The sequence below is a fragment of the Parasteatoda tepidariorum genome, chromosome 7, assembly GCF_982258835.1.
Source record: "Parasteatoda tepidariorum strain Cologne lab strain chromosome 7, Ptep-v5.0, whole genome shotgun sequence".
Taxonomy (NCBI): Eukaryota; Metazoa; Arthropoda; class Arachnida; order Araneae; family Theridiidae; genus Parasteatoda; species Parasteatoda tepidariorum.
Window position 1 is genome coordinate 49,692,139 of NC_141761.1, and position 18,800 is coordinate 49,710,938.

The 18,800-nt window shown below is 30.3% G+C and overlaps 2 protein-coding genes across 3 annotated transcripts in view; one reads left to right on the forward strand and one right to left on the reverse strand.

Moving 5' to 3' along the window:
- Window positions 1-10,460, forward strand: part of PolD2 (DNA polymerase delta subunit 2) — a 43,920-nt gene extending 33,460 nt beyond the window's left edge. For both annotated transcript variants that reach the window (XM_087167828.1, XM_016051883.3), the window contains exons 7-10: window positions 2,275-2,432; window positions 3,905-4,032; window positions 5,590-5,688; window positions 10,265-10,460. In XM_087167828.1, coding sequence (XP_087023954.1) covers window positions 2,275-2,432; window positions 3,905-4,032; window positions 5,590-5,688; window positions 10,265-10,383 — 504 coding nt within the window. In that variant the 3' untranslated portion in view covers window positions 10,384-10,460. The remainder of the gene's footprint in view (window positions 1-2,274; window positions 2,433-3,904; window positions 4,033-5,589; window positions 5,689-10,264) is intronic.
- Window positions 10,461-12,912: 2,452 nt separating this feature from the next.
- On the reverse strand, window positions 12,913-14,748 carry LOC139426097 (uncharacterized). Its single transcript, XM_071183783.1, has 2 exons — window positions 13,981-14,748; window positions 12,913-13,473 (listed from the first exon to the last, which is right to left on the reverse strand). The coding sequence occupies exons 1-2, from the start codon at window positions 14,746-14,748 to the stop codon at window positions 12,913-12,915; spliced, it is 1,329 nt and encodes a 442-aa protein (XP_071039884.1).
- Between the last annotated feature and the right edge of the window lie 4,052 nt (window positions 14,749-18,800).

Genomic DNA, 18,800 nt, shown 5'->3' on the forward strand with positions numbered 1-18,800 from the left:
CACAGAAGTTTCCGGAAATCAAAATTTCAAAGGTGGAACTTAAAAACACAGTTTATTTTATTCGTTTGTAAGGGAGAGCCACAGAGATACTTTATAAGCTTATATTCATGATTAATATTCATTTTTTATCAGTAAATAGTTATTATAATCATAAACTCAAGAAAGACGTATTTATAAATTTTAATTACTTCTCCAGGTCATCATAGGCATGTGTAAATGGTATAGGTATGTGTAAAATTTTAAATATATTTTAAGTAAACTAAGAAATTTTGAGAAAAAGGAAAAAAAAAACAGTGTTTAAATTTTTTTCCCATTGAAACTGTTTTTTTTTTTAAACTCAAGAAATTTTCCGGAATTTTGACTTGGGATCACAATCACCCCTGGGCTCAATTTCATATTTGGCCATTTTCAATGAAAATAATAAAATTAAAAAACCATTTTAAAAACCATGATTTAAGTTGACTTAAAAATGAAAATAATCTTTTTGTTTTTTCTAAAATGAAAAAGCAAAACATGGTGGTGATTGAATTTTACAAATTAAATGTTAATTTATGTTTAGGTTTGACAAAAATAAAAGTATTTTTAATTTTTTGTTTACATTGAGGTCTTTTCCCCATGGGCTTGGCAAAAAGGACTTTCTTACAGTAGAGATCTTCATGCATTCTTGCCAGATGGCTAGCCCATTTAGTTTGCTGTATTTTGACGAATTATAGAATCTCAGGTTCTTTAAAAATCATGTTAAGCTTTAAATTATTTCTTCTCTATGAATCGTATAACTAATCTCAACCAAGTATACTTTGCAAAAATTTTCTCTCAGAACTCCCTAGAGCCGCTGCATTGCATAAAGCCAATGACCAAGTCTCTGATGCATTTTTCAGGACAAATCTTATTGACTTTTGCAACGAAGCAGTTTAGTTCTCAGTTTTAAAAAAAATCGGAATTTAGACATTTCTTCTGGCTATGAGAACATCAATTTGTAAGTGTAATTCTTTTGTGTATTGTTGTGTCGTTTATTTCCACTCCAGAAACTGTAAAACTGTTAATCTTTTCAAATTTCTAAATCTCACTTTCTAAATGGGTAATTTGTGGATTGAACTAAAAACGAGGCATATAATTTGTTTTAATGACAAATTAATTTTTCTTGCATTTTGTTTCAAGTCTGTGAATACCTGTTTACTAGCCTGTAAGGCCCAGGCCACTAAACAGATGTCATTTACATTGACCAGAATAATAACTGACTTATTAAAAATAGTTCATTTGGTATTGATCCCTGAATCTTCTGTTACTTTTTCAAATTCTAAGTTAAATTTGAGACAAGCTAGTTGGTTTTCTGGTTGCACTCCATTCTTGACCTCATGCTGTTCAATGAAGTTATTTTGTATGCATATATGTTTCTGAATAAGGCTATAAGGACAAAAAATTTTTCTGAAATGTTTATTCATGAATTGCCTCTATAAGAAAATCTCTATTAATACAGTCATAAGCTATTCTGAAGTGGATTGAGAAAAAGATTATTTTGATTCCAAAATCACTACATTTTTCAAAAATCTGTTTTAGGTTGATAATTTGCCCTGTCAGTGATCTTTCCCTTCTAAATCTGCTCCGGTAATTGCTGATCATATTCTAGACATATGGTAGGAGTCTGTCAAAAAGGATAAGTAGAATTTTGAAAGATATGTAAAGAAGACTGATTCCACTTATAATTTTTTGTTTATTCTAAAAGAACATTTTTAACTTCGGCCATTTTATTCTATTTCAGGATCACAAATTTGAAATCTACAACTTTTAAAAAAATTACTCTTCGATTTGATAAATACTGTTATAAAATAACAGGGATCTGTCTAGGTTTTTTTGAGAGGTACCTATTTTGTGAAAATTTAGACATAATTTGTGAAAAATTAAAAAAATCAACGCAAAAACATTGTAAAAATATGGATACATCATTTCTTACGGGATGCAAAAATAAAATTTTAAGAAAAAAGATTTTGTGAAACTACCATTTTTCCTAAAGTTGAATTTGTGAAGGTACCACTAAACGGTAGTAAATTTGACCTGGACAGACCCCTGAATAAATACTCTCTAAAAATGAACATCCTAAATTTTAGCCATGGCTTGTCAAAAGAATTTAAATTGTAATACTTTTAGGACTGTATAATTAGGCTATTATACAAAAATAAATAAATAAATTTATATTGTTTATTTTGCACCCATTTCTTTATTTTTTTTCTTTGCATTTTTATCCCTGAAATTCTTATATTTATGTTTTTATTTAAGACATCTGTGGATGTTGATTTAATGCCCGGAGAATCAGATCCTACAAATCATTTAATGCCTCAACAGTCTTTCCATCCTTGTATGTTTCCCAGATCTTCTGCTTATTCTACTTTTCATGTTGTGACAAACCCATATGAAGCCTGTATAGATGGTGTCAAGTGAGGGACAAAATTTTTTTTTATTAATTCAGTTAAATAGTTTGAGGCATATTAATTTAGAATTATATAATTTTTTATTATTTTATTTTTTATATCTGTTCACAATATTTTCTTTCATTTTTTACTTTGTTGAGAGCAATATAAATAAAACCGCAAATAGATTATAATTTATTTAATTGAGCATTATAACGAGGTCAACTTACTTTAATCAGCACTAACTTTGAAAAGAATTATTATATAATTTTTTTAAGAGTGTGTTAGGATAAGTTAGAAGGATTTAAATATAGTTGTATTTTTTTTTATTATCTAGTTTTGTATAATTAACAGGTATTACACAGTAATTCAGATTGATACGAAAATGAGTCATGTTATATAAACATGAAATAAATAAAGTTTTTCATGTTTACGTCTGTCTTGTATCTGAATCTCTTATTGATTTAGAGAATATAAATGTAATTAAATATTTCCATAATTACTCAAAATTTTTGGTATTAGCATTGAAAATTACAGTTAAAATTTTAAAATGTTCAACGTAAAGAAATAATTTTTAAAACTACATTTTTTCAGTTAGGCTAAAGAGCAGAAAGTATTTAATTTTTGATACACCTAAAACAAAAAACATTGAACTCATCAGTTTCGAATGATGTGTAAGGATTTAAGGTGTTGATGAATGTATATTGCTAAAGTGACCTTACATTTTTGATTTTGATGTGGTAAAAATAGAGTTTTCTCTTATTTAATTTTCTTAAAAATATAGTTTTCAAATTTTTATTTTTGTTATAATTTCTTTTTATTTTGTGTCTTATTATATTTTTGTCAAAAAGTGTGCAAAATGCCAATTAACTATAAAATGGAGCTACATTTTGCTTGCAATGTTTTGGAAACAATTGTAATTTTGACTACTGTCATCAGCCCCTAAACTGCAGTTGCTATTTGAGCATTCTAGTTACTTAAAAAATAGTCAACATTTTAATTGACTATTAGAAACCTGCGAATTTTGCACATGGGCTGTTCTTTTAATGATGTAAAAAGATGTTTCTAACTGCCAGGAAACAATTTAAACTTATATTGTCATTTACTCCAGATTTCCAAATATAATTTGAGTGTCAACTAGTCGCCAGGTAGACACAATTTTATCTATGTGGATTGTGTCCTCATAAATGATGTCTACAGAGATTACAAAAATATGATTTTTTATACTTACAACACTAATGCATTTGAGATTAAATTATGAAAAGTGGTAAACAAATCTTGAATATTTAAAACTCAATTTATTTGTTTAACAAATTTATCTTATAAGATTAATTCTACACCCCTTTATTACTAATTCAACATGCTAACAGATGTGATATAATTAAATACACCTAATTAAAAAAATAGTTGTTTGTATTGTTCAGTATTGATTGATTTACTGTATTTATATGTTTTGTGATTTTCTAAATAAGTCACTTTTTCCATATTGTCTTGTTAAGACTCCTGGGAACTTCTGGCCAAAATATAAAAGATATCCAGTCTTATAGCAGTTTCTCAGATACTCTGGATATAATGCATAAGAATTTAGATTGGGGTCATTTACTACCTACAGCACCTGACACATTGAGTGAGTTTACAAATTTATATGATGTTATTAACTACACGATATGATACTGATTTACATGATATTGGTAGAGGTGTCAACTATTATGATTTATCTGTAATTATTACGATATCATAGCAGAGATTATGGTCTTATGATTGAGTAATTAAAATAAAGGTTTTTGAAAATTTTTAAAAGTAATAAACAAGGCAAAATAAACAAATAGCAAAAAGATCTAATTTCTCCCCTTCCAAAAAAAGACCATAAGGATTAGTTCCAATTTTACTGAAAACTAGAACATTAATTTCCAAGTAATCAACTTGAATCTGAGTAATTAATTGAATTTTATGATGAATTATAAAACTAGAAGAAGAAAAAAACGAATAAATCTAATTTCTCCCCATTCGTCAAGCTATTCTAAAACCGCCTTCTTTTATAGAAAAGCAAAAAAATGTGAACTCAAATCTGATATGCTGTGATAAAAATTTTTTAGTGGTTCAATTGCAGGATGATAAAAAAGACAATAAGGGTTAGTTGCAATTTTACTGAAAACTAGAATATTAATTTCCAAGTAATCAACTTGAATCTGAGTAATTAATTTAATTTTATAATGAATAATAAAATTTCAGTGTTGTGTAATTTTTTAGTACTTTTATCTAAGTGTTATTTTTTTATTTAAATAATAAATTCAGGTATAATTTCATTAATATTATGTAGCTATATAATATTAATGAAATTTATATTAAATAGGTGTATTATATACCTATATAGAATTAGGTAGTATATGCACCTTACAATTGTGCTAATCTGAATTTTCCTAAACACGGACTTTATAAATTTCTTTATTATTGTACATCTGCTTACTAATGGCTGATTTGGAAAATTGGCACTTCTGTAAAAGTAAGCATGAACTATGTATAAATTTTCTGCTTATCAGATTGATAGTTATTTTATTCTGATTAATAGATAAAAAATATGATTGTTGTTCTGATAATAATAATACACACTACATTAGGAATGATTCTAAAAACAAGCAATGGAAAAAACTACCTAATTTTTTTAATAATTATTATGACGTGTGTTATTATATTTATAATTATTATGTATTAAGGAGACTGATTTGCATAGTAATTACTGACACATGATCGGGATTGTTTTGATAGTTCTGCATAACATTTGCCCGATGATAAATGATTTTTGTTTTTTACAGGAGAAATATAAATTTATAAATCTACAAACTAACAGAAGAAATAATGTTTTGTGAAAACTTAATATTTTCTTACTGTTGAAATTGAATAATTAATAAATAGTTAAATACAAAACTTAAAATGTAGGAAAATTTTTATTAGTTATATATTGTTTAAATTTATATAAAAATTACATGTATATATATATATACATAAAATTATAAGAAAATGTTATTTAAAATTACAGATGACTTATGATATTCAAAGTTGCTCACTCTTCCAGTTTTTTTATGTACTGTTAATTATGTTGAAATAAATATTGAACTAATATAATTGAGGAGCTTTTTATTCTTAATTAGAATAATATTATTAATAATGGCTTTAATTGTTTCAGATTGTTATCCATTTCCTGACAAGGATCCTTTTATTATTACTGAATGTCCTCACATTTATTTTTCTGGGAATGCTTCCAAAATAGCAAAAAGGTCCTATGGTATGCATATGTATAGAGATTATTAATTAAATAACCATAATTCATACACATTTATTTTCATTAACTATGATTTAAGATTTGCTTCTTTTAGGATTTTGATTTGAAGATTAAAGCTATTAGCCACATTTATTTCATTGCATAATTTTAATTCATTTGATTATTTAATTTACCACTGGTATTTTATATAATTGCCACCTGCATTAATTCTTTTAAAATAATGTATGTATTTTAACAAAATATCAACGAAAAATTGATAAGTAGTTAATATATTACATTAACTGTGAGCAGAATTTAATATGTTTATAATGTATCCTATCATTCTTTATTGCAAATAATACAGATAACCAAAGCAGGCATTTTAATATTGTTACCAAGAGTAGAATTTTTCTAATCATCTTGTGATAATCTGCAACCATAAATTCGCATTTGGCAACAAAACTGTTGATATTTTTTAATCTTTTTTTAATTAATGCTTCATTGTAGACATTTATTTTTGCCAGCTTTTGTCTATTCTATTTTTAGATGGGGAAATTAAAACTATATTTTTTAATGAAAAGAAAATATATATTTCTTATTTGAATTAAATTTTTGTGAATATCTTTTTATATTGAATATATATCGAACTTTGAATGTTTTAAATTTATTAAATCTTTAGTTATATTTCTTAAAGTTTAAATTTATGTGACTGATTCTCTATTTTTATGTTCTTAATTTTTCTATTCTGTTCAAGATTTTATGTTTCACCTAAAAAAATTATGAGAAAATGCATTGATTAGAATACAATAACATAAAATTGTTTCTTTAAATTCATGGCATTTAAGTACTAAAGTATGATATAATATCCACATATATTATTTTATATTACACAAATGATAAAAAAAATCATACTTTTATATAAATGTGTTCTGATAGAAAGTACAAGAAATAAGAAAAGCACCTTATGTTGGTCACTTAACAATTTTTTATCACTGACTTTTGTATTGTTTTTTTAAAAAAACTTTTGTACTTTTTTGTTAATAGTTAGTAATCCTGATAATATTTGAAAAGTTTTAAGATTTTAATTTACTTTTTAAAATATAAAAGGATGATTAAATTTTATTTTTCTCACTAGTCAAAATTTCATTTAAAATGTAACGTGTATTTTAATCATTGACTTTTACTTGAATTAATTTTTTCTTAAACTCTGTGGGTTTAAACCATGGTTTAAATCGCTCATTTTAATCATTTTATTCAAATCATTGAGTCCTGATTGTTACTTTTTTAAAAAACATTTTTACATAATTATACTTTTTAAAAAAGTCTAAATCCTCCAGTAAATGCATACAGTTTTAAATTTTTTGATTAAAATGAGTATTTTGAATTAAGAAATATTTCTAAGAAATATTACATTAATTATAATTGAGAAATTTCTTAAAATCTCAATTTTCATTCATTTTAATTTGAAAATAATAAAATTAATTGAATTTTTTAAAATTTTTTTTTTAAAGTTTTATATATTCTGTAAAGAGTTTTTAGTATTAACTTGCTACTTCCACCTAATATTTTTAGGGTAACACTTAGCCATCATCATGACTTTGGTCATGAAATTCTAGAACTTTAACCTCTATCACCCTCTTGGTTCACAATTTAATTTTTTATTTGACAAGTAAATATCATATTTTTATCTGTTTTCAGTTCACACTCACCTAAAGTTGTCCATCATTACTAAATATCTGAATCGAATTTAATGTATTTTTTTCTTCTGAGTAAATACATTTTTTATTTTCAGCAAGTACCAGATACATGTTTGTACTTATATTGATCTATCCAAATTAATCTATAATTCTTTGGTCAAAGTTTTCACCAATTGTCTAAATATATGATTTTTTTTGCAGCAATTTTGTTAAATTTTTTTTGTTGTTGTTCACAAACAGACTAAGGTAATTTTATGAATATATCTTGTCGAACATCACAAACTTTGATTATACAATTTTTTTTTTAATTTTACAAAAAAACTGAAAATCCACATTCTGCTCTACTGATAATAGTTAAAATCTTTTAGCCAAATCGAAGTACCTCTTGATTTTATAAATATTTTTCATTGCGAGAAAAAACTTTCTAATTTCCGACGAATTAAAAATTCTATTTTAATTTTCAGTTTTTAAACACATTTTTTCTAATAATTTTATGAACCATTTCTTGAAGCCTAAATAAAAAATAAATAATTATTGTGTTTGAAAAGGTTGTTGAAAAAGTAGACATGCAAAGTATGTTACCTTAAATAAGGAAAGAATGTCTGCTTATAAGACTGGAAGGAAAGGAAGTTGTTAATTGAATTATGTTTATGTTTAATGAATTATGTTTATAATTAATGAATTATACTTATGTGGACAAAAACGTTGTATAAGTGGTGATTTGAGAGAATTATAAATATTAAAAGAGGTTACAGCATGAGGAGTTATCAAAAAAGAAAAAAGGGAAAAAAAAAGAATTTTAGCAAAATATAAAATCAAATAACGAAGCAAACCTATTCACATTGTTTAAAGAAACTTTTTTTTTAACCCTGACAGAGATTTTTTATTAAACATATTTTTCTTACTTTCTGCGTTTTTTGTATTAATTTAGATCAAAATGTGTAAAAAATGTTATATATATAGTATTTTAATATTTTATTATTATAAAATACAGCATGGAACACTGGCACTTTTTTCTGTGTTAAAGTCAAAATCATTCAAATATAGCTGAATAATTTTTAAAATTGCTCTTATTTTCAGTTATTTAGATCTAAGAGAAACAGTTATTCATTATTGAATTGTCTTAAATTTACAAAATCGATTATTGATGAAATTTTAAATATAAATGAAAAAAACAATTTCACACTATATATATACACTGGTGGACAAAATTAAGAGATGGAAGACATTTTCCCAAATATCTTAAAAAATACTGAATATAAATAAATGAAATTTGGTATGGATATAGCTTATTCCATGATAATAAAGTATGCAAAATAAAAATGAAAGTGCCATTCACTGGCAAGACCTATTGCCAATAAATACAATGTAGTCTGAACTTAAGGATAAAAGATGACAATAAAAGTGAGGCTTGTACAGTGTGTGTTGCCTCTAGTATGGTGTATGGTCACCCCTGACAGACAGACAGCATGCTGTTAATAAGGGAGTTAAGGAGGACTTGTGGAAGACCCTCTCATTCTTCCACCAGAGCAATTTTTAACTGCAGAATGGTTCTAGGGGGAGGTTGGCGCATCGCAATAGCTCTCCCAAGAGCATCCCAAGCATGTTCAATAGGATTCAGGTCAGGGGATTTGGTTGGCCAATCCATTTGTTGGATATCCTCGCTCTCCAGATACTCATCAACCATGAGAGCCCTACGTGGTCGCACATTGTAGTCCATAAAAATGAACTCGGGGCCAACAGCGCCCCTGAAAAGACGCACATAGAGCTCTAGGACCACCTGCCTGTACCTCTGGGCTTTCACGGAACCATTGTCAAACACAATGAGCGATGTGCGGGTATCTTGCATGTGCGAATGAATGTGCGAAAATGCTTTGCATCTCTTAATTTTGTCCACCAGTGTATATCACTTTATTTATATATAATGAAGAGAAATATACATATTTCTATATTTTTGCTTGTTATTAGGCTGTTAAATTTTTTTATTTATAAATGGGACAGTGGTGTCCTATCGGTGTTAAAGGGTTAAAGTGATGTATATTATATAACTTTTAAAAGTATCAGTATAATAGTTTTGACTAAATTGTTAAAAATATTTAATATTTGATTAAAATGTTTCATTTTTGATTTCTAAAATTTTTCATATTACAAAATTTTTAGTGGTTCCTTTTAGGTTCATACTAATAAGATTTGACTGTATTTTTTTTACAAGTTCCTTATACAAAACAAAAAAATATTAACTTGATGATAGTTCTTAATATTTAAAATCTTTTCTCTTACTCTTTTGGAAATTTACAAAGTACTGAATTAAGCCCTTAAATTTAGGCATGATTTCAAAAAAAAACAAAAACAAAAAGCATAGATAATTTTTTTTTTTTTAATGTAAAGAAAACTTTGAGCAATTTTTCAATGTGTCATATAAGGGATACCTAATAATAGTAGTACCATATGATAGTAAAAATAATTTTCCAATTCTCATCCAATTAAATTACTACACACTTTATGGTCAAAGTAGTATTTTTTTATCAATGATGCATCTTCCATCATTTCTTATAATTGTTGAGAAACAAGAGTTGTTTTCAAATTAGACACATATTGTGAATATGGGTCAGGGGATTATCTATTTATTGCCTGCAGTGTTTAGTGATATGTGGTAAGAAAGATGCCCTTTCGAGTGTTCAAATCTGAAAAATTAGTTCAGATTTCAATGTGTGGGTTTTCTCCACAATTATTTGTTTGTCACATTACTCTGTCATCTCATTGAGCATGTAACAATCAATTTTTTTTTATGCTATTCAAAGACAAATCGATAGAACTCAAAACTTTCGTAGTCTTCTCTATATGAATGAATGTTATTAGTAATGCCAATATTTTCATTTATTTTGTGTTTTTTTCCCTTCTAGATGATAAGAATGTGATGATGATATCTATTCCCAAGTTTGTAGATACATTTTCTTGTTTGCTTTTAAACTTAAAGACTTTAGAAGTAGAACCACTGGTAGTTGGAGAAATGGCTTTGTAATTCTAGAAAATGTTTGAAGTTTTTGTAACTTATATTTATATATTTGCTTTTTTAATAAACATGTTATTGTAGTGTTATATGTCGCCTGATTAAGTCATTATGTTTCTGTGTGTCTAGATTGTATTGCTGATTGATTGTATTTAATTAAATGCTTTCAACTTTTCAGATAAACTTTTTCTTATCAAGTTAATATCTTTCATACTATTGCATCATCGATAAATGCAACTCTCATGTTAAAATTGTAAGATATATGTTTTGGGAAAATTTCTTTTCACCGCTGAACTGAACTATTGAAAGAGTTGTACTTATATGTAAATTTTAATTTTTTTTTATTATTCATAATTTGTAAGCATATTTATTCATGGTTCAGACTATTGAGTCAAGTTTATTCGATAAAAATTGACATAGTAGTACCTTTTTAATTCTGTTTCAGAATAATACCTATTCTGAAATGGAGTCAATAGGTATTATCCTACATTTTTGACATTGAAAGGGTTTTATGGACCAAGAACCAATTTTTCTGTTTAAGTAATGATAGCAATTTATTTATGATAACAGTATAACATCTAACTTCAGAAGCCATTATTTCAAAAAAATATTTTTTGTAGTTGTTGACGCATATTTCAGAGATTTTATTTATCCAGTTTATCTCATTTTTATGTCTTTATGTTCAGTAAGATTTGTTTTAGTTCCTAATTACAAATTTTTTTCCAATTTAAATGTGATTTTTTATTGTCAACTGAAACTTTTTAAGTGAATAATGGTTATTGTAATTTTGAGAGGTCACCATTTTGTTAATGATTTTTGTCTCTAATCAAGCAGTTTAGTACCAGTTTTTATTATCTTTAACAAATACTATTTAGAAATATTGATTTTAGAACATTTTTCTGACCCCAGGACTAGTCACCTCAAGCCGCAATTTAAATTGATTTCACCTGAAAATAAGTAGTCCACTTTTTTTTCTAGACAGGGTGGCCATCTACTTGGAAAACCCAGGAATTATCAGGGATTTTTTTTATTCTGGAAAATTCTAGGAAATTTGGATAAAAACTTGGAAAAATCTGGAAATTTCAACTAAAAAAAAAAAAAACTAGAAATTGTTTTGTTTTGATGTTTTGTTTGTTGTTCTTAATTTCACTATCTTATCATCCATTATACGCACTTTTTTAGGCAGAAAATTATTGCCAAAAAGTCGAAATATTGCTGACTTTGCAATATTTTGCTATAATCAAAACTTATAATCCCTGTTAGTGAAATTAAAATTAATTATCATAACACCAACTTTACTGGATTTTCTAGTAGACTATTAGATTTTGCCAGTTTCTCCTGGCGTTTGCACATTTTAGAAATTTCCCTGAAATTGGGCAGGTTTCCTAAAAAAATCCCTATTGAAATAGAATTTCTGAACAGATTATTGCTTGCTTGAATATTTAAATAAGTATTACTAGTACAGAATGAAACGAACCTCATTTATAGAAATCAGTTCAAAACTTTTTTTGTTCTAAAATGTTCAGTTTATTTTTATTCAGCTCTTTTTAAATTAATTTAAAAAAATCTTTTACTTATCTTCAATGATCTAAATGCCTATTTATATTGGAAATTATGAGTAAACATAATACGTTGTAACATTTCAAGTATGTTTAATGTCAATCATAACTGGAAACTATTGCAGTTTTTCTATTTTGATGACCATAAAAATCCCTAAAATTCCCTATGTATAACATATTCAGTACATTATGCAACAATTATCATGGAATTTATATTATTTTGTAAAATCTACTGGATTTTTTTCTATCCATTTTGGCAGCTATGAATTATGAATACATAAACCCTAATCATAACCCTGTTAAACTAGGTAAGAACATTTTAGAAAAAACATTAAGTTCATGAATTTTTCCTAATTTTCAAAGTATATATTTTCACTCATTATATGTTGCATTAGAACAATTGAAGTTACACCTTGAATTCCACCTACACGCTATCCAGCAAACCATCCAATTTTTTGTAATGGATTTTACATTAGATTTGAAGCTTGTTACTAAGATTTTTAATGGAGTAGTATTCATTGGCTTACTGAATTATTAAGGTTTCTTTTTTATGCTTAGACTTAGAGGTTGGGCAGCTCTGACGAGCAGGGCACATCGACCAGAGGTCTATTGTACCTAAACCCTAGTCGTGATTAGCAAGAAAGCCCTATGGCTGAAATTAAGTTCAGCAAGCACCTTACAGGAACATCTTGCAGTTCCCAGGCATTGATGCAATGCTGCCCTAGATGCTCAAATCTTTGAGCAGAATAGACATCACAATCACAAAGTATGTGTCGTGATGTCTCTTCTTCTAGATGACATCACCGACAAAGAGAATTGGATATTGGATTCTATTCCTATAATGTTTAGGTGTCTCCTGATAATACAGTGACCAGTAAGAAGACATATGATTTTCCTTATACTGTATCTATTAAGCTTTAAGAGCTCCTTTTCACGTACACTAGGACAGTCTCGATTCAGCTCCTTAGCTTGTCTCTGACCGTCAGCAGCGCGCCATTTGCTCATGGGCAATCTTGCCGAAGAGCTTGAAAATGGTTTCCCTAAATGAGGAGGGAGAAATTCCCAGCGCAGGTTCAGGGCCCCAGAAAATTGCATTAGAGCCAGCCCGTGCTGCTTCATCAGCTAGCTCATTTCCACCAATACCCATATGTCCAGGTACCCAATGCACGGATTCCTTGTTATGAGCGGACAGGTCATAGAGGACCGAGAAGCATTCCCACACTAACAAAGAGGTGAATTTACACCTTGACAGTGATAGGAGAGCAGCCTGACTGTCAGAACAGATGCGGATAGTCATATTTTGATATCCCTTGTCTAAGTATAACTTGCAGCACAAGATAATGGCATAGACCTCAGCCTGAAAAACGATGGTATAGTTTCCCCGGAGAAAGTGAAGTTTGGTACCGTCGTTGGAGCAATAAACTCCTGCTCCTGATTTGGCACCAATCTTTGAACCATCAGTGTACCATATTAGGCATTTGCCTTTAAGCCACCGAGGAGAATTAAACCATTCATCTCCAGTAGGAAAATGGATCTTGAAGGGCTTGTGAAGAGCGTATCTTAGTGCAGGGCTGATTGTGCTCCGGAAAAAATCCGGATTTCCGGATTTTTCGCTAGCAGTGATTCGGAAGTTTCCGGAGATCGAAGGTCCAGACGTTTTAAAAAATCATTGATCGCAGAAGTTTCCGAAAATCAAATTTTCAAAGGTGGAACTTAAAAACACAAGTTATTTGTTTGTAAGGGAGAGCCAGATACTTTATAAGCTTATATTCATGATTAATATTCATTTTTTATCAGTAAATAGTTGTTATAATCATTAACTCAAGAAAGAAAGACATATTTATAAATTTTAATTACTTCTCCAGGTCATCATAGGTATATGTAAATGGTATAGGTATGTGTAAAATTTTAAATATATTTTAAGTAAACCAAGAAATATTGAGAAAAAGGGAAAAAAAACTTGCTTAAATTTTTTTCTAATTTTTCAATTTAAACTTTTTTTTTTTTTTTTTTTAGCAAGAAATTTTCCGGAATTTTGACTTGGGCTCACAATCACCCCTGTTAGTGACATATAGTCACTAGGCATAATAAAAGAGGGTAAATTCATCACTTGTGAAACAAGATGTCCCCATGAAAAGTGCTTGGAATACTCTTTCCATGGGCCAAGGTGCATAAGACGCTTTACGCTTGTCTGAGCTTCAACTTCAATGCGTAAGTTCAATGGAAGAAGCCCAAGTAAGCTCTCTAGAGCAGCTGTAGGAGTGGTCCTGAGACAGCCTGACTGGGCTACACAGATCATTCTTTGTAGTCTGTTAAGATTAGACCTTGCGGAGCTCAATCTAGTCCTTGACCACCAGACGATTGCGCCATAAGTGATGATAGGACTAATAATCATTGAGTATGTCCAGTAAACTATTTTGGGGGACAGTCCCCAGGTTCTACCAATAGCATTTCTGCAAGACCAGAAAATCTTTCTGGCCCTATTGGTACAGTATTCAAGTTGATGACCCCAATTTAGTTTGGAGTCAAAATAAACCCCGAGAAACTTGACTTTCTCCGTGAGTTCCAATTTATGGCCCAGGTAGTATACATTACCTAGATCAAGTTGCCTTTTTCGTGTGAAGGCTACATAGCTTATCTTGGATGGATTGACAGGTAAGCCTGATTCAGAGCACAATCTAGCTACTTCTAGAAGTGCATTATTCATGATGTCAGAGACTGTTTTTCCATGCTTGCCTCTGACAACAATAACACCGTCATCAGCGTACCCGATACAGGGAATGCCAAGAGTAGTTAACCGAACAAACAAGGAGTCCATTACCATACACCATAGGATAGGTGACAGAACCCCTCCCTGGGGGCATCATGCGGTTGCATGCACTTTCATGCTTGCACCCAATAGAGAGGAACAAACATACCTAGAGGATAGCAAATTCGCTATCCACCTGGTAATTATTGAGTTAATGCCTCTGTTCCTAAGAGCATTGATGATAGTCTCAAGAGGGACTTTATCAAACGCACGTTCAATATCAATGAATACCGCAAAAGCCATCTCCTTATCTGTGATAGATTTCTCAAGCAGGTAGAAGAGCTCATACAGAGCGGTGTCTGTAGACTTGCCTGGTTGATAGGCATGCTGTGTGGAGGACAGTGACCTTTCCATGAGCACAGTGTTTTTGAAGTGTCTGTCAATTAGCTTTTCGATCGCTTTCAACAGACACGAAGTGAGGCTGATTGGTCTGATTGATTTAGCCTCAAAGTAATTCTCCTTATCTGGTTTTGGTATGAATATCACCCTGGTATTCCTCCAAGAGAGAGGTATATACCCAAATGCTATACAGGATACATAGAATAGGGGCCACTATATTCAACCCCTGGATAAGCATCATTGGTATGATGTCATCCATGCCTGGTGACTTGTAGGGCTTAAACGACTTTATTGCCCATACAACCTTCTCATAGGAGACCACCATCTTGGCGGCCTCCCAGTCATTCCTACTACAAGTAGTTGTGGTAATAATATGTAGATTATCATTCTCCACAGGATGAGATACAGGGAAGTGTGCTTCAAGTAGTTCTCCAAGAGCCTCTTCCCCTGATTCACTGTATCTTCCGTTTGTAAGACGGATGGCATTTAAAATGCAATTAAAGTCTTTAGTAAGAATTTTTGCAATCTTTGCGGTGGCAGAAGTAGTGTTAATACTATCGCAGAAAGTCTGCCATGAGCGACGTTTAGATGCTCTGATCGCCTTGTTATAGGCAGTTAGAGCGTTTCTGTAGGACTACCATTCTCCAGATTTCTTTGCTCTGTTAAATAACTTCCTACATTTCTTACGTAATTTACTAAGCTCAGAAGACCACCAAGGAACTCGCCTTGGGGAGCTAGTAGACGTAACCTGACAGGAAATATGATACGAATCGAGTATGATCTGTTGCACTTGGTCAACAGTCCACTCCACATCATTAACATTATTGTACTTACCAGAGAAGCTCCCCATCTTCCTCTCCAGAGCTGCTCTAAAGGAACCCCAATCAGCTGTTCTGGGGTTCCTTCTTACGACCTTCAGTCCTGAGAGGCCTTTAATAGAAAAAGTAATTAGTTGGTGATCTGAAGCAGTAACTGCCCCAGATACCTTCCAATCAGTAACGTAATCTACTGAACTAGAGTTACATAAAGTAAGGTCAATGACTTCCTTTCTGTTACATGTAACAAAGTTAGGTGCATTGCCGTTATTAAGGACATACAGATTAAAATGTAAGATATGTTCCACAAGTACACCCCCCCCCGCTGGTTACAATTACTGCTACCCCACACTGTGTGGTGAGCATTTACATCACAGCCGAAAATGAATCTACAGCTTGAACTACAATGGCTAATTAGGGCCCTAGTAATGTCAGCTAATTGATCCTTCTCTTCATACAGGAGATGGGCTGAAACTATGACAAAATCAGAGATTGTCTTATTGTCATAGAATTTTAGCTTTACAGCAACTAAATCCCTGTTAAGAAAGTTAACAAGATTAAGGGAATTTAGATTAGACCTAGCCACTATGTAGGTCCTGGGAAGGTCACAACGGGTATCATAAAAGATATTAAAACCTTTAACATTGAGACCCATTATTCTACCCTTGCGGGTCCAAGGCTCTTGTATAAGAGCAATATCTAGTTCTCCATCATTCAACCTTTTGGCCATAAGGCTTGAGGCAGCAATGCTATGATGGAGATCAATTTGACCAACCTTGATTGTAGCCATTGGTTAGCAGTATGAATGAAGCCAGAATGGCTCCTATCTATCCTGGTTATCTTTAGAAGAAAAATCTTCCTTTAACAGCTCTATTGCTTCATCAATACCAAGCATAGAAGCTGGTGAGTCATGTTGTAATGTTACGCCCGACCCCGAATTCAACCCAAGCTCTGAAAAATCAAGAGAAGAGCCCCAATTGAACTTACCTTGGAATCAGGGGAATCGGCCGGCCAAGGTTCATTCTCCTGTTCCATGTTCTCTTGAACGTCAGGTTCTAGAGAGGTCCGATGTTGTTGGGGCCTCAACAGCTTTTTTCCTGTTAGGATCGTGGATAATTTTAAAGACATCAGGATTCACTCCAGTTAGTGCACAGAAACTTGTTCTCGCAATTGCATCAGCGTCTTCAGGTTCAACCTCAAAGATCCATCTAGAGGTGCCCGGTCCCGCAGCACTTCGCAGAACTCTCCACCCCATCGACTTCAACCCTGGGTTTAGTCTTTGAAGACGACATAAAAAGGTGCTCTGATCGGAGAATTGCTCTTTAGTTTTAGAAGCAAGCTTCACGGACTTGGGTAGCTCGTGTGCACCTATAATTAGATATCTCGAAATACTTGGAGCTCTACTTATTTAAACAGGTGAACCAGCTGGTCACCGGAGACGGCTAGTATTAATTAATTTTAAAATAATATGTAATCAATTTATATTATTTAATTAATTCTGACTCAATTTTGCGTTGCGATGTTTTTTTCTGTAGTTTTTTCCCTAACACTTTTCCTTTATTTTCTGTTGCCTTTTTTCGGGTCTTTTTTTTCCATATACCTATGAGAATACCAATTCTTAAACGAGACGAATTTTACAAGTTATCTTGTAAGCTTGACTTTTTTATAAGTTTAACTTTGCATAGAACACTTACCGCTAAACGATTTACAACGGCTAATGGTAGTTAATAAAATTCAGAAATATATAAATAAAATTTAAAAAAATGAGAAACAATTGATTTAGTAAAGAAGTTATACGTATAAAACTTTTAAAAAACCGTTGGCCGTCTTGTTTTGCTTTTAAATCTTCATTAAATTCAGGAAAATCTTATCCTTCTGCTCCTATTAAGATCTTTTTACTCTCAATATAATCTTTGAAAGGAGACTTGTTAACATTGCAGTAAAAAAATAAGAATATGTTGCGTACAAACTTAGGTTTCTTTTAAAACTCCATCTTTTTCGTGTGTTGTGAAGATGTAATAAAATTTTAATTAATAGTAATTTTTATAAGTTCAACAAATGCACTGGTTGTAAATGTTCTCCTCTTATAATAAATATTTTAAGTTGAGAATATAATGAACTTGGTTGGAAAAAATAATCAGCAATAAAAACAAAAATCCAAAAAGGATTCCTCTGCAAAAAAAAAAAAAAAAAAAAAAAATCGCTTGAAAAACTGTCCCCCCCACTAAAAAAGATTTTTAAGATTATACCCCCAATTATTAAAAGATTACCCCTTTAATAATTAAAAATATTCCTTAAGTATCTAATTTACAGGTTTAAAACTATAAATTTTTATTAAATATTTAAAAAAAATCCCCCCCCTCATAGAAATGACTACGGAAACCTGTGGGCACCCTTGCCAATTCATTAATTATTTGCGCGTTTTTTATTTCTTACGAAGAAGTATGCAGCTAATATCTAATAACAATATTTTTTCAATTAGTTCAAGTTTAATAAATAAATTACCAAACAGTTATCAAATTGGCAATCATTTGCAAACTTTTTAATGGCTGTAAGTAGGTTAGTTACCTTTCTACTCTAACGCATTCCTTTCAACTTCATTTAAAAAAATGTTTCGCTTTTCAGTGTTGATTTTTTACAATTATTTATTATGATGTCACAAACGTTATCGTCATTTCCGCTTTCCATATCCAAACGATAAAACCCAATCGGATAAAACAAAGAAAATGTCAGACTCTTAAAAACAAAAAATAAAAAGGGAGAAAAAAAGTGGTGCCATCTATTGAATAACTTAGATTCCCAATAAAGTTTTGAGTTTAAATCCTATTTTCAAAAGATTCGATTTTTTTAAATTTATTTTTTCATGGTGACTTGTGCTATTAACTGTTAAAATAGAGACACGCCCAC

Excerpts from the sequence above, each read along its gene's own strand:
- LOC139426097 (XM_071183783.1), bottom strand. The coding sequence starts at position 14,748 with ATGGACTCCTTGTTTGTTCGGTTAACTACTCTTGGCATTCCCTGTATC. Across the intron at positions 13,474-13,980 it reads TGTCACTAACAGGGGTGATT|CCCTTCAAGATCCATTTTCC; the intron begins GTGAGCCCAAGT and ends GCTCTTCACAAG.